This window comes from Parasteatoda tepidariorum, chromosome 1 (assembly GCF_982258835.1).
Source record: "Parasteatoda tepidariorum strain Cologne lab strain chromosome 1, Ptep-v5.0, whole genome shotgun sequence".
NCBI lineage: Eukaryota > Metazoa > Arthropoda > Arachnida > Araneae > Theridiidae > Parasteatoda > Parasteatoda tepidariorum.
The window spans coordinates 57496045-57522672 of NC_141755.1; the positions used below are offsets into that span (position 1 = coordinate 57496045).

At 28.2% G+C, this 26628-nt stretch overlaps 1 protein-coding gene across 3 annotated transcripts in view; it reads left to right on the forward strand.

The window, feature by feature from the left end:
• The window catches only part of LOC107441765 (sushi, von Willebrand factor type A, EGF and pentraxin domain-containing protein 1), a 432093-nt gene that overhangs the window by 248782 nt on the left and 156683 nt on the right, over positions 1-26628 (forward strand). For all 3 annotated transcript variants that reach the window (XM_016055134.5, XM_071179755.2, XM_087165022.1), the window contains exons 4-5: positions 9240-9431; positions 16833-17006. In XM_016055134.5, the coding sequence (XP_015910620.3) occupies positions 9240-9431; positions 16833-17006 (366 nt within the window). The remainder of the gene's footprint in view (positions 1-9239; positions 9432-16832; positions 17007-26628) is intronic.

Genomic DNA, 26628 nt, shown 5'->3' on the forward strand with positions numbered 1-26628 from the left:
CATTCATCAACTCAGAGAATGAAAAAACATCCATGCCTTGTCTGGGAATCAAACCCAGAACCTTTCTGATAAAAGGCCAGTTCCCTGACCCCTACACAGTCTGGTCGGCATGATTTTGAAGTTTTATTAACCAAAATTGTCTCAGAAATATAAAATTCGATTTTAAGTAAAGAACAAATTTGAAGATTATGAATAATATTTAAAGTGTCATAATTTTTTTACGTGTCTAAAATTCAATGAAATATTTTAGTAATAAAGAAATAAAAATATACACAAAAATATTTTAAAATACAGTTGATTTTTAAAAGTTAAAATTTGCAAATTTTTTATGTAATTATTTTTTTTTTAAAAATTAAATCTATTTTATTTAAAAATTTGAAAAAAATCAAATGCTGCTATTATTTAGTTCTGTTCGAGTCAATTTTAATAGTTAAACTCATTTACAATCACATGCATATTCTTCTATCCGCAAAATCTCACGTCTCGCAGGAGGATAAAACTATTATATTACAAAGTTTTGTATAAAAAATTAAGAATAAAAAATTCTTGTAGCCATTTTAATGACGTCTGTGGTTTAGAGTGACATTGGAAACATCGAAGTAAATACTCTTCTGTAGATGGTATCCAATACTTTGCTGCAGCAGATCATAGAGGAAGAGAGACCATCGAGAGTTAATTCGTGCAATTTACCCGATCGAAAAAGTTTCTTTTACTGCTAAAAGGAGCTAATAAAAGAAAGGCAATATTTGCAAATATTTCTTGACACTCATTCCATCTGGAATGTTCTATCTTAGAAAGGCATTAGAAGAAAAGGAAACTTTACGATCAGTTCTCGCGCAGTTTATTTATTCAGAAAAAAAGTTTCTTCGTCCCATTGTGTAATCTCTTATAATTTCTGTCGCTGTATCAATACATCAAGATAGTTTGATTTTCATCGATGATAGTTTCTGTGATTTATACGTGGAATTTATTTCATTCCAACAATAGATTTTTATGCATTTCCGTTTGTTAGCAGAGATGTACAGTGCTCAAAAAAATAAACAGAGCACCCTGGAAAACTATTGATCTAATAATCGTATCTTCACATTCTAGTTCGAGGGTCTTCAAATATAATAATTTATTAGTGCAGACAATATTTTAAGTTACAAAATCAAACAATTAAACGTGCTTTCTCAGAATAAACATACCTTGTTTTCGATGGATTCTTATTTTTGTCCTGCAAAATATGGGGGTAGTCACAAATTCGGAAAATATTGCCCCAATAGTTTGTTAGGACAGGAAAGTGGTGGAAAGATTGAACCCTTTACTAGTTAATTTTATCATCATGGGATATTAATTAATCATGGGACACCATTTCTATACTCGTTGATCTTTTGTTTAAATTTTAGAAAAACAATTCCCTGCATTTATTAAGAATGTTACATTAAAAGTAATTTGCAATGAAACATTTCTTACGATATTTGAAATAGCAATATAAAGATTTGAGCCTAGTCGACCAGCCTTCGAAGGATTCAGGGAATAGGCCTTGCATTAGAAAGGTTCTGGGCTCGAATCCCGGTCAAGGCATGAATGTTCTTTCCTTCTCTATAATATCTGCCCTTACTGTGAAAGCAACGTTGGCTCTCCTATTATGCTGCCCCTGAAAGAGTGGACACCAAATCTGCCCTTCAGATGCCTGTATGGCGAAAAGGTCAATAATCCTACTTTCACGTTCTAGGACTCAATCTTAATAGTTCGAGGAGGCGTCTTGAAATACGATAACTTATTAGTGCAGACGATATTTTAAGTTAAAAAATCAAACAATTAAACGTGTTTTTTCTGAATAAACATACCTTGTTTTCGATGGATTCTTATTTTTATCTCCCAAAATATGGGGGTTGTCACAAATTCAATGTCGAAAATCAGCCATCAAAGTACGGAACAATTAAACAGTCCACAATCTGTCTAAGCATTGCATACAGTGACAAATGAAAAACTGACGAAATAGGAAATAAAGCATTTTATATGTTTAATTGGTATGATTATGTTTTATAAGCAGAAGTTGAAAGCAATTTCTAGGCTCATTTCTTATTGTGCTTTGTTTGATAAAAGAGGCATAAATATTTAGTAATCCTAATGTATAATTTATAATAAATATATTAACCATATTTATTACAGTGTAAAAAATTTCGGATCAAATTACAGCATAAGTTAACGACACTTTAGATGGATCAACCGTAAAATCGATTTTGACTGTGAAATATTATACTTTAATATTTTACTGTAATATTATTCAATTGGTCCGTAATTTTAAGGTAATCGTTACTGTAGAAACTACGGTAATTCATATTTTTGTTCCATAACGTATTCCGGTAAAAATGGATTTTACAGTAAAAAGTATCGGCTCCTTGAGTGCCAGTGTGGATCCGAAGTTTTTATAATGTGCCCGCCAGGAATATGTGAGTCATGACTCAATATCTCTTAGATTAGTCTCTCCTAGATTACTCTATTGCGATAGATAATTGCCCGGTATGGTCTTTACTGGTGTTTTTTATTAAATTTAAGCGTAATTTCTCAGCATTCTACGGTGAATTTTTTTTTTAAAATAAATATAACTGTAGTAGTTGTTGTAGTAAAATGTAATTAAGTAAGTGTTCCCAATGATGTTTTTCCTTATGGGGTATTAATAATGATAATTAAATGAGATGGTAAAGTTTTTGTTTCACAAAAAAACATAGTTTTTTTTGTTTTATATTAGAGAGGAAGGGAAGAAAGAGAGCAAGAGAAGAAAAAGCAACACATCATTTTCTTTCTGTGATTTCTAGTCACCAAATCATAATGTACTTAAGAGATTTTACATCATTGCTTAGATTATGCGTGTTAAAATGTATTTATTATTTTAAAAAAATCCAAGAAATTCCAGGCATTTGCCTTTTATTTATATATTCAAAGAATGAAATATTATTTATTATGTTTTGTGTTTTGTTAAATACATATTGAACTTTACTGTTTAAAATGTAAAAGATAAAAACACAAATTAAAATGGGAGAATTTTTAAAGTAGAACATGAAGCAACTTTTGATTTGTATGTATATAAAAATAAAGAAAGAGAGACTACAGAATTGATATGATGTGATTTTAAAATCCCCATCTATCACAATATATATACACTACCGGTCAAAAGTTTGCGAAAATTTTTAAATCTGCAAAGAAAAGGCCTAAATTCAAATGTTCATAGAACTGCGAAAAATCATTCAAATGGCATGAAAATTTGATATGTTCTGAAGTGAACCCTCTACTGTTAGTTGCATATGATCAAATTGCAATACTTTGTTTTTTGCGAACTGAATCCAGCTTTTCATCACGGATTGTTTTTATGGTGAAAAAAGTTGTTAAGTTTGAACACTTGCCAAACTTGCAAAAAATATTTTTTGTACTTTCTGTTAATAGAAAATAGTTATTTGAACAGTTCTATGTAAGCCCTCAAAATTTCAAATCGATTCGATTTTTTTTGACGAAGTTATAGAATTTTGAAAAACATGTGTACTTCTCTCGATTTTTGAGCATTCCACATATTCAGTCTTCTGGTCTATGCATCTTCTATCAAAGAACTTTTTAATTTTTATGTTTCTATATTTTCAAATAATTAATATTTATCATAAAACAAATACTCTTATTCATTATTGTAATTATTATTGTTTATATTTATTGTTTATATTTATTGCTTACCTGTATTAGTTTTGTTGTGATATTTTTACTTTATATTAAATTAAATTAAAAAGTTATAACAATAATTACATAAATAATTCTAAAAAAATAATAACAATAGTATAAAAAATTTGCATTTTTATTAAACTATTTTATTTACAACAGGTCAAATATTTAACATATTCTTATTCGTATTTTGTAATTAAATAAATTAACATTTAAATCTTAGATTCCTCGAACCATCCACCTTTTGCTTTTATTATAGCCTTACATATGCATAGCATTCGTTCTAATAAACCATTAATCACTTCAAGTGATATAGAGTTCCATTCCTGTTGTAAAATGTCCCATAACTGACTTCGATTCAAATATCAGAGCATCGTTTGCAAGAACAAACAAATTTTAGATGAAATGTGACATCTATGAGATATTGTTGGAGATTATTGGAGATATTATTGGGATTATTGGAGATATTCATAATAAGTTCCTTGTAGTAACAATAATTACAATAATAAATAAGAATATTTGTTTTATAATCAATATTAATTATTTGAAAATATAGAAAACATTAAAATTAAAAAGTTCTTTGGTCGAAGATGTATAGACCAAAGGACCGCAAATGTGGAATGCTTAAAAATCGAGAAAAGTACACATGTTTTTCAAAATTCTATAACTTCGTCAAAAAAAATCAAATCGATTTGAAATTTTGAGGACTTACATAGAACTGTTCAAATAACTATTTTCTATTAACAGAAAGTTCAAAAAAATTTTTTTGCAAGTTTGGCAAGTGTTCAAACTTAACAACTTTTTTCACCATAGAAACAACTCATGATGAAAAGGTGGATTCAGTTCGCAAAAAACAAAGTATTGCAATTTGATCATATGTAACTAATGGCTATATCACACGAGAGAAAATATGTGCAACTGCAAGTGTAACTGCAAGTCTAAGTGCAACTGCAAGTGAAATTTCTCCAAAAAACGCTCGTGTGATATAGAAATTACGGTTGCACGAAATATCTGCAACCGTTCAGGCAATTTCTTTCATGAACCAATCAGATCGTTTGCTTTTTATGACGTTTCAATTTTATGTGATGACATATACAAATGTAAATAAAAATGGCGGCGACGTTAGGAAGAGGATGATCGGATGAAATTTTTTTATAGATGAGACGGAACAAGTTTTTAGTTTAATAAAAACATTTCCTTTAAAATGAAAGCATTAAAAATACTTTCGCACTATGAGATGACCATCTCAATGCAGTTGATGTACTACCATAACAGGAACCTGCACACGATTTTAGTATCGGTAAGTATAGTACATTATTTTTGCGATAAATTTTCTTTTAAAATATTTATTTATTTTAAGCTAATAAAATTAAAACTTATTATAATTTGTTCCGATCAAAGTTTTAATTACTTAAAAATAGAAATAATTTCTATTTTTATATATATAAAGAATTATACTGGCGAAAAGCTTTACTTTGAAATATTCGCCAAGCAACTCGCCAAACTTTGTTTCAGTATTATAACATAAAATATAATAATGATTATATTTCTTTATTTTTAAATTTTAATCTTTGTTTCTGTTGATTGTAAAAGCATGTGTCCGATTATTTGAAAGTTTTATAATTATTAGTGAAATAATTATTTTATTCTTCCCTAAGAATTCTTTTAATTTTTGAAAATCTCATTTTAAAACAAGTTAGAAAATATGTGTGGTAAATATTTAAATTGTTTCTCAAAGTTACCCCATTTTCCAGTAATTATTGAAAAGTATTACAAGAAAGGTAGTATATTATATATAAAAAGTAATTATTAAAAATGCAAATTCCCAATCTCCTTGTCTGTTTCTACATTCATCCCTTCTATTTTTTTTTTTTTTGTATGATGATTTGCATAATATTTTGTTTATAATTATTCAAAGTTAACTAATGATACTTTACTTTTTATTTATACTTCACATTTATCTCTTGATACTTAGCTTTTCTATAATGACAGTAAGTATGTAAGTGTACCTTACTAATTTTTCAATATACTTACATTTTTAAGAGTCTTCGTTTATAAATACAATTTATTTTTCTTGAAGTAAATTTCAATCCAAACATAAGAACTACAAAACTAAACACACCTGCCATCTTTCATTAGTGTATAGAATAATCTTAGAACTATAATCAAAATATCTGTCAAACTTAAAATAAGTTTAAAAGGGATACCTAAGGACTTAAATGATTTCAAATTAATGGCATTTAATCTTCCTTATTCTAATAATGTGTTGGTAAAATTTTATCATGAAAGTGATTTCTTTCTTTTATTTCAGATATTTCGTATAATCCTGTAAGGTTTATCTGGTAAAGAAGGAAAGAGATGTAATACTGTTTTTATGGAAGAAATTAAAAAATAAGAAATAAAAATGAATAATGTTCTAAATGTTTCACTTGACAATAAATGTTTTATTTTTTAAATTGATTCTTGTATTATTTAAAATGCAAAACAAAACACGTAAAGGGCTATAACAAAATAATATGATACATTAAAAGTATGTTCTTAATAAAATATTGTTTTTCTTTTATAGTTATAAATAAATTTTAATTTATATACTGTATATTACAATAAATTTGTCCCAAAATAAATCCTATAATTTTTAATTAAATTATCTTATAATAATGAATGATATAAATTTTACAATAATAAAATGTAAGTATGACATTGAAAATCCTCTTATATTTAAAAAGCAATTTTACTAAGAAAGTGGAAAAAATAATTTTCATAAAAGTGATATTCCTGATATGCAATGTGTAAATAAATAAAATTGATGATCCCTTCATGTAATGTAAATTAATTTGATGAAAATAAAATTCTGAGACATTGTAGTATAGACAAGTCTGACATTATTTATTATGTATTTTTTAGACTGAATTTAAAAAAATAGAATTGATTTGATAGATCTAATAGTTTTGATGTTATAAATATTTTATGAGTGAAAGGTAATTCAAAAATTTATATTTCATACATTAAACCATCATTTCTTCTACAGAATTATTTCAAAGGACTATGTTTTTGAATTAAACTTAAAAAATAAATTTGAAGAAATGCCTTACTTGATTAGATAGCAATGTCAGTTGCATAAAGTGGTATAAGTCATAAAATTGTCCTTTCTACACATTAAACTTTTTATAAATTTTCGAATTGTTAAACTATTAAATCAGACAGCTTGTTTTTATTCTCATTCGATTTAGTGTTTACATAGATAATGATACCGCACTTGCCTAGCTAGCATGTTACATAGTAAATATATATAAATAAACTATGCTTTTACAGGGTGCGGAGCCAAATCTTTAAGAAAAAATAAGCAACTTTTAAGAACATTTTAGGCACTCAAAAAATATTTTAAAGCTCTAGGTAAATTGACAAAATGCAAAATAATTCTCAGACTTTACCTGATCATGATAAACTAACTAGAATTTGACAAAGAACTGTTTTCTTGATTATATTAGCCATTAAAAAAATGATCAAGAGATTTTTCGGTTCGATTTCAGAGGGTGGAAAATAAAGCCTGAAATTGAGAATATCTTGCAAAATACAGCATGAGAGAGCAAGAATCTCACCGAACCCAGCTCACTAGACGCACATGCGGACTCGCAAGTATTTCACCAAACCTGTAAAATGATTGGCGTTTTCATACGCTATGGACTGACGGTACGCTGAAATTGATCATGGTTGAATGAATTCTGCTGTTGTTGTTAATTTACGTCGCACTAGAGCTGCACAATGGGCTATTGGCGACGGTCTGGGAAACATCCCGGAGGATGATCCGAAGACATGCCATCACAATTTTGATCCTCTGCGGAGGGGATGGCACCCCCGCCTCGGTAGCCCGACGACCTGCGAGCGAAGTTGAGCACTTTGCGGTAGCACAGTTTAACGAGGACCCATACCGCACACCCTCGGTCCCTACGCAGACTGATCCAAGTGGTCACCCACCCGCACACTGACCATAGCCAAAGATGCTTGACTTCGGTGATCTGCTGGGAACCGTGTCTTAACGATCAGTCCAGTGCGGGACGAATGAATTCTGAAAACGTGAAATAGAAAAATGTGAAAAGTACGTTTTTACATAATATGTGGCGAAAATCGACATTCCTTTTCATAAATCTCTTTTTCGAAAAAGGAAAATAAGGCACTTTTTAAAAACACTTATTAAGAAAAGCACCTTTAAGGGCCTTTAAAAAATGAAAATCAAAAATAAGCACCTTTAAGCACTTTTTAAAAACGCTACGCACCATGTTTTATACCTTTATCACTCAAATCAAGATAAAAAAAATCGTCAAAATTCTAGACAGTATTTAAGTCCATCCCCCTTTCACCCCCTTATCCTTTTAGGGACACAACATGAAATTCATTGATATCTTAATATCATTTTATATTATGAGGTAGAAATCATAATCCTTTTTATACTATGCTACTTCTCTTAAAAAGCACTTTTTAAAAATGCTATGCACCATGTTTTATACATTAGTCACTCAAATCAACGTAAAAAAATCGTCAAAATTCTAGATAGTATTTAAGTCCATCCCCCTTTCACCCCCTTATCTTTTTAGGGACGCAGCATGAAATTCAATGATATCTTAATATTATCTCATATTATGAGGTAGAAATCATAATCCTTTTTATACTATGCTACTTCACTAATGGGGAAATAAAGTTTTCAGAATTTTAATTTCCTGCTGAAGAAAAGACTTAACACAAATACAAATGTAAAAAATTAAATCAAAATCAATCAATATTCTACAGCATCTTTACGAACATCGTTGAGAAACTATGATATAATAGAATCATATGATAAAATTAAATATGAGCCAAAAGTAAAGATAAATAACAAAATATGGTAACCCAATTTCATGCAACCGTTCAGGCAATTAAGCAACCCTTTCGGCAACTCCGAACGGAGGAATTTCACTTACAGTTGCACTTACACTTGCAGTTACACTTGCAGTTGCACATATTTTTCTCTCGTGTGATAGAGGCATAACTGTAAAGAGTTCACATTAGAACATATCAAATTTTCATGCCATTTGAATGATTTTTCGCAGTTCTATGAACATTTGAATTTAGAACTTTTTTTTGTAGATTTCAAAATTTTCGCAAACTTTTGACCGGTAGTGTATATATATATATATATATATATATATATATATATATATATATATATATATATATATATATATATATATATATATATATATATATATATATATATATATATATATATATATATATATATATATATATATATATATATATATATATATATATATATATATATATATATATATATATATATATATATATATATATATATATATATATATATATATTATATTATATTATATTATATTATATTATATTATATTATATTATATTATATTATATATATTATAATTAATTATATTTCCTCCAAAAGTAAAAGTAAAGATAAATGATTAAAAAGGGGTTCATTTATTTTTATTTGTAAATTATTTTTTTTAAATAATGTTCAGTTGTTTTCTTCCCAGCCATGTGCGTGTCTCCACCTCAAGTGGCCTATGCTCGACACAGTGCCCCTCTGGATAAAGATGACTTCCCCACAGATTCCACCGTGCAATACACATGCTTCCCTGGTTATGATCCAAAAGGTTTTCCAAAGGCTAAGTGCCTCAACTATAATGGAACGGCCCAGTGGTTTGGACCTGATCTCCGCTGCCTTCGTAAGTCCCTTCTATAAGTCATTGTTTTTATCATCGTTGCGCACACAAAGGAAGCGTCAAACTATCATTTTAGAAGTTCATTTATTTCTAAATTAAGGAACTAATTCTTAAAGCATCTCTCAATAATTTTTGTACTGCCTAAGAGACAAATCGGTGCATATTTGTCTATTTTGTCAACTTTAGATAATATATTTATCAGACTGTGTTGACAGAATATGAAAAGAGTGTCCTAGGTAGCGATTCTAATGTGAAAAGTAACAGGTAATGTTTGAATATTATTTGAAGGCTTTTTTTCACATAGATTCTCTTTTCACGTATTTATTGTCATTGTTTTTTCTTGCCAACTCTTTGTGATCCAACACCAGCTAGGTTGAAGGATACGTCATGGTTGAAGGATACGTTTTTGACTTCTATATTTATGGAAGCAATGGTGTGATCGGCTGAAACAGGATTGATCATGCACTTGGTATTTTGTGAAGACCCTGCTCCCAGACTTGAAAGTCGTACTTTTCAAATCCCTGCAAATGAATCGTGAAACATCAATTTAATCGTATCTACATAGGATTTATGATCGGATCAGGATTGATCAAGCACTTGGTACGTTTAGGGAAGACCCTGCTCTCAGTCTTGAAGGTCATACTTTTCTAATGCCTGCCAATAAATCGTGAAATAGCAATTTTATCGGATCTATATGGGATCTATGATCGGATCAGGATTGATCAAGCACTTGGTACGTTTAGTGAAAACCCTGCTCCCAGACATGAAGGTCATACTTTTCAAATACCCACTGATGAATCGAGAAACAGCAATTTTACCGGATCTACATGGGATCTATGATCGGAACAGGATTGATCATGCACTTGGTACGTTTAGTGAAGACCATGCTCCCAGACTTTAAGGTCATAATTTTCAAATACCCACTGATGAATCGAGAAACAGCAATTTGACGGGATCTACGACCCTCCAAAGCACCCCCTGGACACTCTCGACCATACCAATATTGTACGGGGTGAATGAGCCAAGTATGTCTGAGCCTTCTTTATAAATTCATGCTGCTTTTCACACTTTGTTACATGGAAAAAATATATCCTTTAATGATAGTCTAACGGAATTATTAGAGATAACCAATAGGAGAACATGAAAATAAACAAGTTAGCTAGAAAAGAATGAATTTTTCTCCCCTCGTTATCAAAACTCGTTGTAGTGGTAAAAATACCGCTTTATTTTGTGTGAGTTCTTATAAATCGTGTTGCTGTCTAAATTGATTTCTTATAAATCATCACTACGCAACAGATTGCTAAAAAATTAATTTTTACTTCAAATATTAAACTTCTATTATCTATTGAGTAAACAAGTATTAAATTTCAACGCCTTACTATGAGCCTATCTGTCGGCATTTTCCGCTGAATATCGAAACTCTCGATTCTGTTTTCTGAATGCTAAATATATTTGTTAATTATTTCTAAGAATCATTTCCAAATAAAACTTACAAAAGCATATTAAAACATTCATAATTAGGCAAGTTGAAAAAGAGAAAGAAATAATGCTGCAAATATTTTGTTTCATCATTCACCATCAGTACACAATACTGGCATTTCTCAGTTATACCAACAAATATTAACATTCATCATTGGTCAAGTTGAAAGGGAAACATTACATTATTCAACATCAGTACATGTTGAGTATGCTCATTACATGTATATTATATCAGTACATGCTAAATATATTCATTACATCTATATTACATCTGTACATGTTGAATATACTCATTGCATGTATATTGCATCAATACATGAATATACTGATCATTTCCCAATTATACCAAGAAATGACAACATTCCTTATTGGTCTGCCAACGTTCCTTATTGGTCAAGTTGAAAGAGAAAAATAATGTCTCAAAATTTATTCAACATCAGTACATGTAAAATATTTACATTTCTCAGATATATTTACCAATGTCAACATTCATTATTGGTCAAGTTAAAGGAGAAAAATAATTATTCAAAAAAAAAATTTTATTCAACATCAGTACATGTTGAGTATGCTCATTACATGTATATTATATCAGTACATGCTGAATATATTCATTACATCTATATTACATCAGTACATGTTGAATATACTCATTGCATGTATATTGCATCAATACATGAATATACTGATCATTTCCCAATTATACCAAGAAATGACAACATTCCTTATTGGTCTGCCAACGTTCCTTATTGGTCAAGTTGAAAGAGAAAAATAATGACTCAAAATTTATTCAACATCAGTACATGTAAAATATTAACATTTCTCAGATATATTTACCAATGTCAACATTCATTATTGGTCAAGTTAAAGGAGAAAAATAATTATTCAAAAAAAAATTTTTATTCAACATGAGTATATATGCTGAATATGAACATCTTTCAGCGATATCAACATATAACGAAATTCATCATTCATCAAATTGGAAATGTTAAATAATGGCTTAAAAATTTTGTTTCATTTTTCTCTGCAAATGTAAACATTTATTTTTGACCGTGATGACAAAAAAATTCACGATAAAAAAAATTAGCTACAACATTCATCATCATCTCGAGTATTGACATTTGCCACGGAGAGTGAGAAATAGATATTCAACAAATATTTCTTTCGAACATACACTTTAACGACTATGTTAATGCAGATATTCACAAGAGATTGATAATCTTCACTTATTTCAGTCTTTTTCAGTAATTTAAGACTGAAAATTTACAGATGGATTTCAAGTTAGAAGAGTTAAGCTAATTTATTTTTAAAATACCATTTTGTATACAAAAAAATTTTTTTATTACTTTCTCTTTTTGAACAAAGCTGATAAGATTTTTTAATTAAAAAGTGACACTTTCTCAAAACGTTAACATGATACACTTGAAATTGAACCTTTGACATTTCAATTTTTGATTACTTGCAAAAATTGATTCATAAACAGATGCCAATTTTGTATCGCAGATATTTAAATAGGAATACTATCTCAAATATTACGAAATATAATTATTTATTTTGTAAAATTTAATTCCACTGTTTATTTACTTTTATATTATTTACTTATTTTGTAAAATGTTAGACATCTTTATGTCTAATCACACTCATGATTTGAGAACATGGTTTAAAATGTTATCACTAAAAAAGTACACTGCTGGTGATTATTACGTAGCATAAACTGCAATCTGCTATAAAGTTACAAACCAGCCTTAAGGATGAGCTTAATGACTATTTATCGAAAATAAAACTTACTAAAACACCATCTAAAACATTGATATTCATCTAAAGATCTACCTAAATATCACCGATAGCTTCAGAGCTCGAAGAAAGTTCTGTTTAATTCCGACTCGTATTGATTTGCTGAAGATTTCATTAGCCATGAACGGTAGCCGGCATATTGCGGTTATTTAAGCTGTTTTAACGACCTCCAGAATTTCACAAGCCCATGACGAATGCTAATCTAATTTCCCAACTTAGTTTGCCTTACGTCAATTGACGCCCACTGCGAAGAGAAATCACACTTGAGCGAGTTGAAAAGGCAGTTTCGGAATAGCAAATTCTAATTACTTTCTGTAAAAGGAATGGAAAAGTTTTGATGTTTCTTCGCAACTCTGATGTGTCAACCACTCTTGAAAGTTGATCTCTTTGGGCGGATATTAAAGGGAAAGGGTTTATTACTTAACACACTGTTTCTAAAAATAACTTTAACTGCTATGGAAGAGTTAATAAAATTCCATTTATACCAATTTATCCCATTTATTCGCTTCAAAGGAATACTGCCGTATATATATATATATATATATATATATATATATATATATATATATATATATATATATATATATATATATATATATATATATATATATATATATATATATATATATATATGTAATACAAAAATAATAAATACTTTTGTATTAATAAAAGAATTAAAACTCTTTCGGTTTCATAAAATGTCTTTGTTAAAGAGTAAGAGTAGAAATATTCTATTTTGGGAATTCAAGGCTGAAAACATACCATTGAATAATAATTAGATTTATATTTGAAAGGAGAAGTTATTTTTAGAATCTTGTGCCTCTTTCACTTCCATATTAGGAAGCATTAAATGATTTTCCATACTGCGTAGAGTTACATACCATGTACGACTGGGACCTAATTACACCAATCTCTGTACTATTTAATGCGGGACGGAAGGTTTTCGCATGTCTCTTGCTGAATAACGTGTTCCAGTAAACATCTGCCGGAACCATCCGTAGTTTCGTCCACACCCCCTCCTTTGCAGGAGTGGGGATGTGAACTGTTATAACCACCAGCATAACTTTTAATGAACCTTTTGATAACTTATTAAAGTTTTGACTGCATTTCTTAATATGAATACACCAATGATAACAGAGATGTAGCCCTGTTATTATATATATGTATATATATATATATATATATATATATATATATATATATATATATATATATATATATATATATATATATATATATATATATATATATATATATATATATATATATATATATATATATATATATATATATATATATATATATATATATATATATTCAGAAAGAAGATAAAACAAAGGAAAACTATAGACATTTTCAGAGAGATTTTATGTTTTTACGTGCTATTTTTACTTATTGTGTTTTATTTTATTTGTTGTAATTTTCGTAAAAAAATATTTTTGAGTGCTCCTCACACTATTGTATTAATATATTTTGCTTTGGATATATTTATACAATATCAGAAAGCACTCTTTTTTGCGGATATAATCGTGTGGGCTGATGAAAAGATTATATCTTTTATTTTCCGGTCTTTTTTAAAATTTCATCCTTTTTTCCTTTCTTTTTTTTTAAATCAGTTGTTTGTTATTTTTTTCATTAATTATTATTCCCCCCCCTTTTGCATATGTCTATAATTTCCCTTTGTTTTATCTTCTTTTTGAACTTATCTAATGAGTTATGTTTACTTGCAGCTTATGCGCAATAAATGAAACTTATTGTTTTTCTTAACTTTCTTCGTGTTTTCTTGTATTTATTTAGTTTGTTGTATATATATATATGAATATATATATATATATATATATATATATATATATATATATATATATATATATATATATATATATATATATATATATATATATATATATATATATATATATATATATATATATATATATATATATATATATATATATATATATATAAAATAAGTTAGAAAAAAAATAAGTAATAAAAAAAATAAGTAACTCATAAAATAAGTTAGAAAGATGTAGGAAAACATGGAAAATAATAAAAACATTGAAAAGAAAAGAAAAAATTATTAAAATAAAATATTTTTAAAAAATATATTGAAAAAAGTTATTTAAAAAATTAAATAAAAATTAAGAAATTAATTTTAATAAAATTATTAAATTAACTAATTTATTAAAAATTAATTAATAATTTCATTTCATTTATTTTTTTTTAAATTTTATTTTATTGACTTCTTTTCTTCTCTTTCCATTAATCTTTATTATTTTCTATGTTTTCTCCATATTTTTAACTGTTTTTACTCATGACTCAACCTCATCATGAATCTCATTTGGTTCGGATTGACCAAACTGAGCATTGGATGTTAATAACTTCTTTAATACCAGCAATTTTTAAATTGTTCCAATGAATTAAAATAAGATAAAAGAATGATTTTTCTACTGTAATAGTATTGAAAGAGGAAATCAGCCGTTAACTACCTACGCTCATTTTGGTTGATGCAAATCTTGCATAGTTATAAAGGACACCATTTTCAAAAGCTTCAAGCATGATCTTTCACATCATACCGACAGTGTTTCCAAGTAAAATCTTTTAATCTAAAACATATGTTGATATCATGCCTGCTGGTAAAAAGGAGCTCACTAAGAGGACTCCACTTACTCCACTTACTAAGAGGAGCTCACTTAACAGTTGGACGCTAATTAGATCTGTATTATGTTTCAGGATTTTGTCAAATAAATGAAGGCTCTTTGTTTGATAACTAAGATATTTTCAACACTATTCACGTTAAAATAAAGAACCTTAAAATCTTAAGAGTTTTCCATATTAACTATCCCAATAAATGAAACTAGATCTCTATTCAAATATAGTCTTCATATCCTTAATCTAAAATCTGAATCATGCCTTTATAAGACAAAGAAATGCTATTGCGTTATAAAGGAATGCAATTCTGTTTAAAGAACGAACAATTTTAAATTTATTTTTTTGAAAACTATATAGGGTAAACTAACCAGTGAAGGAACACTTAAGCTTCGCTTGCCTTTTAAAAAATCATATTAATTTCAAAATTCGCAATTTTAGTTAAATGACAGTGTCAACATATTTGTTACTAATTGCAAATTATGCAAAAAAAAATTGTAGAGAACTTACATAATATTGTTTCAAAGTTTTGGAGGTTCAAATAACAAGTAGTAAGAAGACCAAGTGAAGGAACAACTCTTACCAGTGAATGAACACCCAGTATAAGAACACTTAATTTTGGTTATTTTTTAATGCTCTTTATGAATTTATAAGCCATACAAATATTTAAAAGCAAGCCTATTCTTGAAATTATAACATATAAATACTTCGAAAATGTTAACTTTTTTTCAGTAATCATGAATTGAAAATTAAATTGTCAACCATATTAACACATACTGTTCATTCACTGGGAAATCTATGCCCAGTAAATTGACATGCCTGTTCCCTCACTGGTTAGAAGTTGTTTTTCGTATTTTTATCATACTTTTGATGCGGAACATCACTAAAGGTACAAGAAAATTAAGGTTTATCTTTTATTTTCATTAACTTAGAAAAAAACCCAGTAAAGGAACACTTGTTTCTTCACTGGTTTTTTATTGTTTGGTGATCCAGTGAATAAACACATCCTTATCTCGGTACCATTATGATTAAAAAATGAAACGCAACTTCAATAACTATATTTTGAATTCTATTTTTCACAGTGAGAAAAATAAAACTATTACATGCAATTGATTCCACTTCAAACATATAAATACAAACACTCATCTTATAATTTTTTTCAAAGAAACAAGGTGTTGCAGAGATAATAACAAATTCAAAAATTTTTCCAGAGAAGTCTATTTGGTCAGGTAATCCAAAACATTGCTAGATGACTTCCTATTGTTTGGCAGTAAGCTATTGTTACCAATCAATCTAAAGAAAAACTTTCAAATTCTTATTTTTAATCAATATATATGAAATGTTCCTTCACTGGGTAGTGTTCGTTCACTGGTTGGTTTACCCTATTTTCTGAAAATGAATAATGTTTTTGCAAATATTAACTTTTTGACGATTTTCTCTTTCACAATATATATAAAAACAACTTAATAAAATGTTTTTCAATAGCTAGGAGTTGCGGTCCACCGGGAGATATAGAAAATGGTCGCCGAGAAGGTAGCCAATTTACTTTCACTAATCGAGTTACTTATTATTGCAATGTGGGATTTGAGCTGATCGGACGATCCCATCGCTACTGCCAATCAAATGGGCAATGGAGTGGTACTCTCCCTTCATGTAGAGGTAAGATTTTTATTTGTTTTCTCAAATAAAATGTACATCAAGCTGTTCGAAAAGTGCGAATCACAATCAAATATTTTGTGTATTCCTCATTTACGTACCTGCTGAATATACACTTTTGTTTTCGAAAAAATAGTGTTCATATAATAATAGTAGGAAGTGCTGCTGTTTATGATAATTACTTACTTTCAAAAATTACCTTTTTATCACTAATAAATAAAAATTTCTTTAAGAAAATATTTATTTTTTTAAAATGGCTGTAAAATCTAGCTTATGTACTCGAGATGAAACTATTGTTAAAACTACCAAAATATGGTAAAATTTACTTTGCTTCTAGCTCAATGGGAACGCTTAGGTAATGATTTTGGTAAAGTTAACTGTAGAATATGGTATGGTGTTTAGTAATAATGGTAAAACTTGGTAATTTTGTTATAATACTTTAGAGCATGGCGTAAAAACCATTTATTCAGTTAAATTTACTTTGCAATTTTGTCTTTTTTATTAAATGTAGGTCAATATGAACTGTAATTTTGAAAACTAAGATTTCCGGTAAACTGTTACGATTTGTGAGAAAAAATTGTTAAATTAAGGGTTAAAATTCCGTATATTTTGGTTTTATAACCAAAAATTATGTTGTTATTTTTTTCCCTAAATTTTATTATTATACAGTTCGGTAGTTTTATCAGAATTTTTCTCCATGTGGTAAAATAAGTAACATCAGAAAAACATACTTTTCATTCATATAATTTTCATATTTGTATTTTTTTATTAACTGTGCATGCATAATAAAAGCTATAATTTTAAAAATCAGAATTTCTAGTAAACGGTTACTATATGAATAGAAAAGTTACCGAATGACTTGTTTTTGAATTTCGCATATTTTGCATTATTATCCAAAATTATTGTTTTTTTTTACGGAAATGATATAACTATTTTAATTAAACCAGATTTTTTTTCGCGTGGTATAGTAACCAGCATAAGAAAAATAAAGTAAATGTTGAAAAACCTTAAAATTGTCCTTAATAATAATAAAAAAAGCTTTTACTTTGTATGGGCAAGGTTGCTAGCAAAGGTATAAGGCTTTCCCAATTATCATTATTTCCTTTGGCTAGAATTAAATTTTTTTAATAAAATACGTTAAAAGTTAAAAAATAAAAGTAAAGAATTGCCATACTGGATTATTGTGAGCGAGGAAGGTTATGGAGGTTAAGGTCTTACAACTTCATTCAACAACTTGAATCTGAGATTGAGCCTCCTGTTCCAAGCTGGTAGCCATCGATTGGATGGATCGAACCCAAAATACTTCACAATAACAACTTAGGTTCTTTAAGAAAAAAAATATCTAAACAAAATATGCTTCTGATCAAATTAAAGAAAGTATCATAATAATATGAAAAGCATAAATAATTGACCGATTTGGTGGTCTTGATCTAAGGTGATCTTTGGTGGTCTTGACCTCGTGGTCTTGATCTAAGCTAATAGAATTGCTAATAAGAATATAAAAATGAGAGTTAATGCAATTGTGAACTATAAGAGTTCTATACTTTTCATACAGCCCTTAATATACATGCAACTATTTCTAGTACTTCCTAGTTCTGTTATTAAATCAGGAAATCTTGTTTTTCGTCTTATTTTCATAAAATTTTTTATTCTCGCCAAAATGTGCTCCTAAATTCTTGACGTTGGTTTTAGTAATTTGACTCACTCTAAATTTCTAACTAACACACTTTCACTTAAATTGGAGGCTTAATTCACTCTTCACTTCTCATTAATCATTAATTTTTTTCTTTAATATCACCATTAAAAAAATTTTATTTTGTTTAAAAAATATTTAATTATAATTTTGTGCAAGACGCTTTTGTTAATATGTAAAACGTAACCAAAGGAACAATTAACTAGAATTGAAAAATGATCGAAAGCTTTTGAAAAAAACTTTAAAGTAGGATTACAGAATGTGATTTATTAAAAGAAGAAATAATTTTCTCATTAACGGTACGTACTTAATGAAAACTTCATGTCATTATAACTGGTAAAAAAGGGTTACTTTTTTTCGATTCTCTTGAATTAGGTTTTTATATTTATAGAAATTTCAATATAAATATTAATATAATAAATTCAATAAATTCAATACAAATATAACGGCAACATCATATATATTGAGGGTCAAAATTCTGCTTATATCTGGAAAATCATTGTTAATTGCGAAGAAATAAAATTCCTGTCTGATTTCGTAAATTAAATTATCTTCTAAATTAGTTAATTAGCATATTTATAGTGAGGTCTTTGAACCAATAAGATAGAGTTTTAGCACGTGAAAACTCGTTTATTAAATTACGAGTAATTTAACATTAATTTATTTAAAAACTGCAATGATTCAATTTTTGGATTATTTGAAAATTGAATTCTAGAAATTAAGCAATAAAATTCTAAATAAAAATAAAATTCTAAAAAATTGAATAGTTTGAAAGCGATATTTATTTACTTAAAAAAAGCAAATATTTCTTTCAAGTATTATTAGAAAACGTTTATACATTAGTCTTTGAACTATGATAAGGGAATGAAACAACAAGAACAGAAAACTGTTTGAAATCGGTTTGACTCAAACAAATTTTAAACTCACTATTATTTATTCAACACAAAAATACCATCAATAATTCAAACTCTCTGGAGACGAAAAACGAGTAAAGCTTCACAAAATTGAAATAAAGTTTTGTAACATTAATGAAAATACTATAATGATGTAAGCTTATAGAACCTTAACAGCTTGTTTACAAAGGATACAATTTTTCTCTATCCTTCTAAAAATAGATCTAGATATTAAAATGGTCTCAAATATCTCCTAAGCTTAATTACTTGCCTGAGGATAAATTTAATATTGAATTAATTAAAGTGAAAATCTTTGTCGTAATTAATAGTAACGCCACTTAATGCACTTTATTAACAAGTTTAATCCTCTATACGTGTAATTAGCAAATAATAGAATGAATTTTTCTAATTTAGTTCTGATAAAATTCAATGCAATGAAATAAGACAATATTAAACCGAGTATAAGTAATTGATGAGTTTTGATTCAGCTTTCAACTGTTTGGAGTGTAATTTTTGGTACAATTCATATCACTACTATTAAACTAAGCAATATTAGCCAAAATAATAATAATTGAAAATCTATTTTTAGTTCGCATTTGCCGTACGCATTTAACATTTTAATCGTATAATAAAATCAAATTCAATCGCCTTATATTAATTACATCCAATATTATTTAAATGACATGCTTTAGTATGTTGTTCCATCATCAGCGAAAGAATGAATGGAACATTTTTAAATTAATATTTTGAAAAATATGTTTACTTATAATATAGTAAGTTAAACTTTTTTAAAGATTACATATATTTAAAACATGCATATGTTTGCATACATTTAGAACATTTATATATTTAAAACACGCCCACTTTTTTTCATACAGCATGTATGCCTTTCCCTTATAACTTTTTACTCGCAAATCGATGTTATTATTTTAAAATCTTAGTTAAAGAAGTGACATTTTTGACAAGAAAATAATAATAATTTCACGCAATTTTTTTCTAAATCAGGGTATTTTGGAAATCTCAGAAGATTTAGACATTAATTGGCAATCTTATAGTGTTTTCGGATGGAAAGAATGCTTCAAGTGCATTTTACATTTAACAGTCAACAACCTTAAAAAGCTTTTGAAAGCCAAATAAAACACAATGTGGGATACGCTATGATACGAATAGTTTAAGACTACTTATTATAATAATACTAATGCATCACATAATTTATATTTTTATATCTGTTTGTAACAGTTATTCGCAGCTGTTATTCGAAACTGTCGCCTTCAATGCTAACCAAAAAGTAGCTCAAAATAAAGAATAATTAATATTATAGATAATTTAAAATTATAGCTGCATTTCTTGTGTTTTCGTGTCACTTAAAATTCATTTGATTTTCTAATTTTCCTTTTCGAAGTAAAATTAAAAAACAGCTCTAAATAAGTCTAAGAGCTCTTGAAGAAAATAATAAAGAAAAGTCATAATCTTCGTTTAATCTTTTGAGCCGTGGTGGCTCAGGGGATAGAGCGTTTGCCTTCCTATAAGGTGACCGGGTTCGAGCCTCAGCAATGGCTGGTCGATACAAATTCCACACCCGGCTTCCGCTCCGACCACAATGCGGACGTAAAATATTCTCAGTAGTAGATCAATCATGGGTTAGAGTCCGCTTGCCGTCAGCCTAACTGTGGGAGGCTTTCTTGATTTTCCTCTCCATGTAACGCAAATGCGTGATAGTTACAACAAAAAGTCCTCCACGAATTTGCTCCCAATACTTGATCCAGGAGTTGCTTTGTCTTCTGGATTGGGTTCAAACGTTCAGGAGCGTTTTTGTTCTTATATTGATCCCCAATTTTCTTATGCTGAGGTCTACACATTTAGTTTTTTTTTTACCTGAAACATTAATAATATACACAAAAACAACATTTATACAACTTTAGTCGTGTTGATAGACCCAAGGTTATACAAAATTCAACATGCTTTTGGAAAAAAAGGGTGTTAGATTTATAAAAAATCCCATGTATTAATATTGGATATGGCATTCGCTTAAAGGAAAATATGTTATAGTTTTATTAATAACCAATAGTTGCCTAAATCATGACTGATACATCAAACACTTGTCTCAGGGAAAAGAAAAAGTTCGTAACTTATGGTAATGATCTTCAGAAACATATGGTACATCCAAATAAACGAATTTCTTACCAATACACGAAAGACAAAAGACTGTACTAATATTTTCGAAATTCAATATTGCTTGCATTACATGTGTGCCTTGCAGATAAGATTGTTTCATTTGTTTGTTTGTTTTTTTCTCTTAACAAATGACACAAAAACTTTGCAAAAAAAATAAGAATGATTTTTCCTTTTTTATTAATTGCTTCGAAACTAGTTTCACCTGCAAATACCTGAGGAATCAATATTTATTGCCAAACCCATTGTAGAAATTTTCTTTTTTATCGTGTTTAAAAAAACTGTAAATAATAATTTTGATAATTTTCTTTTCTCATATTGATTACGTTACACAATTTTCAAAAGGTTACGCAATTTTCCTTTACTATAAATTATTGACGCTTTGCAGATAGTTATTAACCCTTTGCGATTGTAAGGCACCTTTCAGCCACCACCCACTCATTGAATATCAACATAATACGACAGCACAGTGTCAAAATTGTAATTCAATGCAATAAAAATTAATGAAATAAAAATTAATGAAATAGCAATCAACAAATTGTGACATCGGGTCACTGAGTTACAATTTGCACATTTTCCTTCTTTAGAGCGAGGCACATTGAAATTCTTACCCTGCCAGTTGCCTTGCACCTGTTTGTAATTCTCTTTGATTGACACATGTGAGTTTGTCAGTGTTCCGGTTTTAGTTGTAACTTACTTCTTTTCTGGATTTTTCAAAAATAAAATTCTAATTGCAATTTTAAGTAGGGCAGAAATAGGCTCGTTAAAAACTTAAATTTGAAGGAAAAAATCCATTAGAAAATAAATACTAAAAGGTCCCCGCGAAGAGGGCAGTCACGCATCAACCGAGAATTGAAATTTCAACTTTATATTCTTCCTATTTGCAGCTCCAATTCAGAGAGCTTGAGGCGGGCTTTACTGTCACGATGGATTCCGCTTCATGCCAAGTGTCTCGTAATTGTATTTTTCAGCATGTACCCTACACCTCCGCCAGCGTGATGAAATATTAGCTATTCAAAAAAGAGGTACAAGCTTCCCCACGTAATTCGTCTTAAATGTCTGTCGATTCCTGCAACTAATTTCTGGTGGATACCCTTTGAGTTGTTTCCAAAAAAGTAATGGAAAGTTTTGAGACACGAGCAGCGATCCACTTTGCTCATATTTTTCTTGGCCCTTTACCCTTTCGACACTCTGCATGCCATTATTCTTTAAATATATAATATAATTTATTTACTTTAACCTTTTTTGTAATTTATAATTACCTAATTTTCATTAACTTAAATTTTGTCACACAAATCATAATCAAACTCTTGGTTTGTAAATTTCAAATATATGCATATTTCATCATTAATATACAGCATTATTCCAGCCGAAACGTGCGTGTTAAATCATACTCTTTCGCAGTTTTAGGGTAAAAATACAGATTTTTGAGAAATTTTAAAATAAGATTGTTTCAAATATTGTAAACAATATCGTAGAGTATTATTAAATTTGATAAGTTTATATATCAAAAAAATCCTTGAAGAGAAATTCAATATAATGAACAAACTAAACGAAATATCATCTTACCTTTCTGTGATCATTTTATGGTTTTGGTGACATTTGATCATATTTTTACCCCCTAAAATACAACTCTATTAATTTAAGCAACGTAATTTAAACAAATAAGTTAATTAGAATAAAGTAGTGAGGACTGTTCGATTTCAGTCAGAAAAAGGTTACTTTTAATCAAGTTAGATTCAAGATGATTTAGAGAGTAATCGAATCTTGGAAATTCTTACTCGATATTTATCAAGAAGTGTGGTAGAATAAATAGTAGGGAAATATTGATTACATTCAGACTTTTGCATATCTTGCTTTATTTCCGAAATTAATTACTTAAATGAAAAATGTTTGAGTCGCAAAATTCATTTAACAAAAATAACTTTAATCAAAATGCTTTCACTGCTTAAGATGTGGTTCGATTTTTAGTGCTATAATTTGGATATCTGTGGGATTTTCTCTTTCTCCAATTGTTGAAAATTAGTAATTTGGATTATTTAACGATTATTATTTTCATTTTCTATTTTGATAATAATCGAAACAATTTTGAATAATAAAATGTAATAATTTTCATTATGATGGACTGTATAAATTAAAGTATAAAAATCCAAAACTTAAGCAAAAATGTTCTAGCAATTTTTGATAAATACTAACTAAACAATTTTTTACTAAACATAGTTTTAAGACAGGCTCTTTAAACTTATTTTGAATAAAAACTAACTAAACAATAACGCAATTCAATAAGATTTTAAACAACATACAAAACTTTGTATGTGACTCGCATTTTCCAAAAATCTTTGTTAACACTTTTATTTGCGAATAGTTTTAGTCTTAATTTAATAACATGTAGAGAAACCAGATTTCAAAGTTACAACTTTATTTTACTTTTATCGAAAATAAATAAATTTTAGAAAGTTAAGCATTTGAGTACGAAGAAAATTTCTGACATTTTTTTAACAAGTTGCTTTTTGGTTTAACGCTTTTCACAAGAATATATTCAAGAACTAATAACGTATTTATTCTTCTTTGATATTCAAAAGAACATAGTAAAAGGATTTGATTTTCATAGCATGGAATTCAAATCGTCATATGGGATTATAATAATTGGGTATATAATACAAAATGTATATATAATATACATACATTAGGTATGTAAGCCGAACTTTATTTTTAGGTACAGTAAAAAAAAAATTATTCAAAGCCATGTAATTCCCATAGAAACCATTTCCTAATAACGAAATTTGTTTAAAATGCTACATATCAATTGACATTATTGTTTCCGAAATACAAAATAAAAATAGTGTATATAACTGAGTTATTTGTTAAAAGAGTTATGGAAAGTTCCGGTTTATGCATTTCTCTAAAAATATTTCAATGTAGTGTTAGTCATTTCGTAGTTAAGCTGCTAAACATTCAATGTAGTACGTAGAGTTTGTGGGTACTTCTGGGTTCAAGCAACTCTTCCTAGTAAGAGGGAAGGCCTCCGCACGGAATAATGTAATAGTTCGACGTAACGAACATAAACTGCGCAGAATGTAAAAAAAAATGGGAAAATATCACACCATTCAGAATACTAAGCAGCGCAGCAGGTAAAAAATACGAAAGGCGTCATAACATTTGGATTGAGACCACAACGTTAAAGGATTGGATTCTCGTGTATGGTAACCTCTGCAGAAGCATGAGAAAATAAGGGTTTATTTATTACCAGGAATCGAGACGAAAAGTCTGCTTAATAAATTGGAGCACAAACCTCTGTACTATCCCGTAATGAAAAAAAGAAAACAATTTTAGCATTAAGTAAAAAAAATATTAGGAGACTACTAAAATACACTGAGATGAATGACTCAAAGGAGAGGTGACCGAAAGAGCAGATTTGTCAAAGATTTGAAAGTTCGTGATTTTTTGAAAATCAAGTGATTTTGAAATTGATCAAAAATTACGACAATGGTCAAGGTGTGATTTGTAACAATGTTCAAATTTGATGATATTCTTTCTTTCTTTCCCCTTTGTGTGATTCTGTTCTATCTAATTTGTACTATCGTTAAATAGTTCTTTTTTCTATTTACGGATTGGAATTTATTTCAAAAATTTTAATGTACTTACATCATACGTAAAAACAAGTTTCTCCATATATTCCGTTTGAAGATTCAGCGTAATCTTCATAACAATAAAAAGAGCTAAATCTGTAGAGCTGTATTTTAAGTTTGCGCCTTAAAACCCATACTGTGAAATGTGATCTTTTTGTAAAGTTTTTTGCGTGTCTTTATTCAATTTAAAGGAAACAATCTTGGCTGATTAATATCTCTACTACTTAAAAAAGTACTTTGCAGGTAGGTTGTTACTTAAATGTACCGTAACGTTCTGTCTATGAAGAATTTGTCGTGTTTTACCCTAAAAACGCTGGTTAAAAATTGCCAACCATTTAATTTCTATCCATTTTAGATCAAGCATAAAAATTTTATAAAAAGTGGTATATTTTTATCAATATATGTTTAAAATTACATTCACTAAGACATGAAAAATGTTCGTGCAAGAAAAATAATACTTTATTTAAAAATGGCACGACATTTGCCAAAGCAATAAACAAATCTTTAGTTGAACACTAGTTTTTCACGATATATATTTTATTTTTAATTTATTTATTTACAGAGCTTGCAACGTTAATCCATTATAAAACATAAGCATCATCACAAAAACATATAATTAGTCTCAAATGGAATACTTGTACAAGTCCAATTTGTCAATAACGATTTTAAATTTAAGTTAGAAAATTAGCTAGAAAATTCGAAACTTAAGTTAGAAACTTAGTTAGAAAATTTATCAAGAGGAAATCTTTACTCTAATTGAATTATTAATATGTTATAGATGTTTAGATGTTTTCAAAATCCTTAAAATTAGCAGATATGTAAAGTTATGCTTCAAAGATAAAGTAATTAAAATATACGTTAAGAATATCTATAAAGATGGAGCGTTTACGCACTTTTAGCCGAAAATGAATCAAAATTTACCATATTTATCTAAACCTGTTGATTGTAAACGCCCTACATATTCAAATGTAAACATTGGTGTTTAATTTATGTAAGTTTTTTAATTTAAAAGAAATAACGTATTTATGGTTAAAACAATTTGCTTTCATGAATGATAATTAAGTATTGCAATTTTTACGTATAAAACAAAAATTTATTTTATATTTACAAAAATTTTAATACAAAAGCAAAAAACAACTGTTCTTTTTTAAATATATGTTAAATTTATACACTTGGAGCACGTACTGTTTTTACAAAAATTGCTAAAAATGGGTGGTTTGCTCCTTACCGGATGAAAA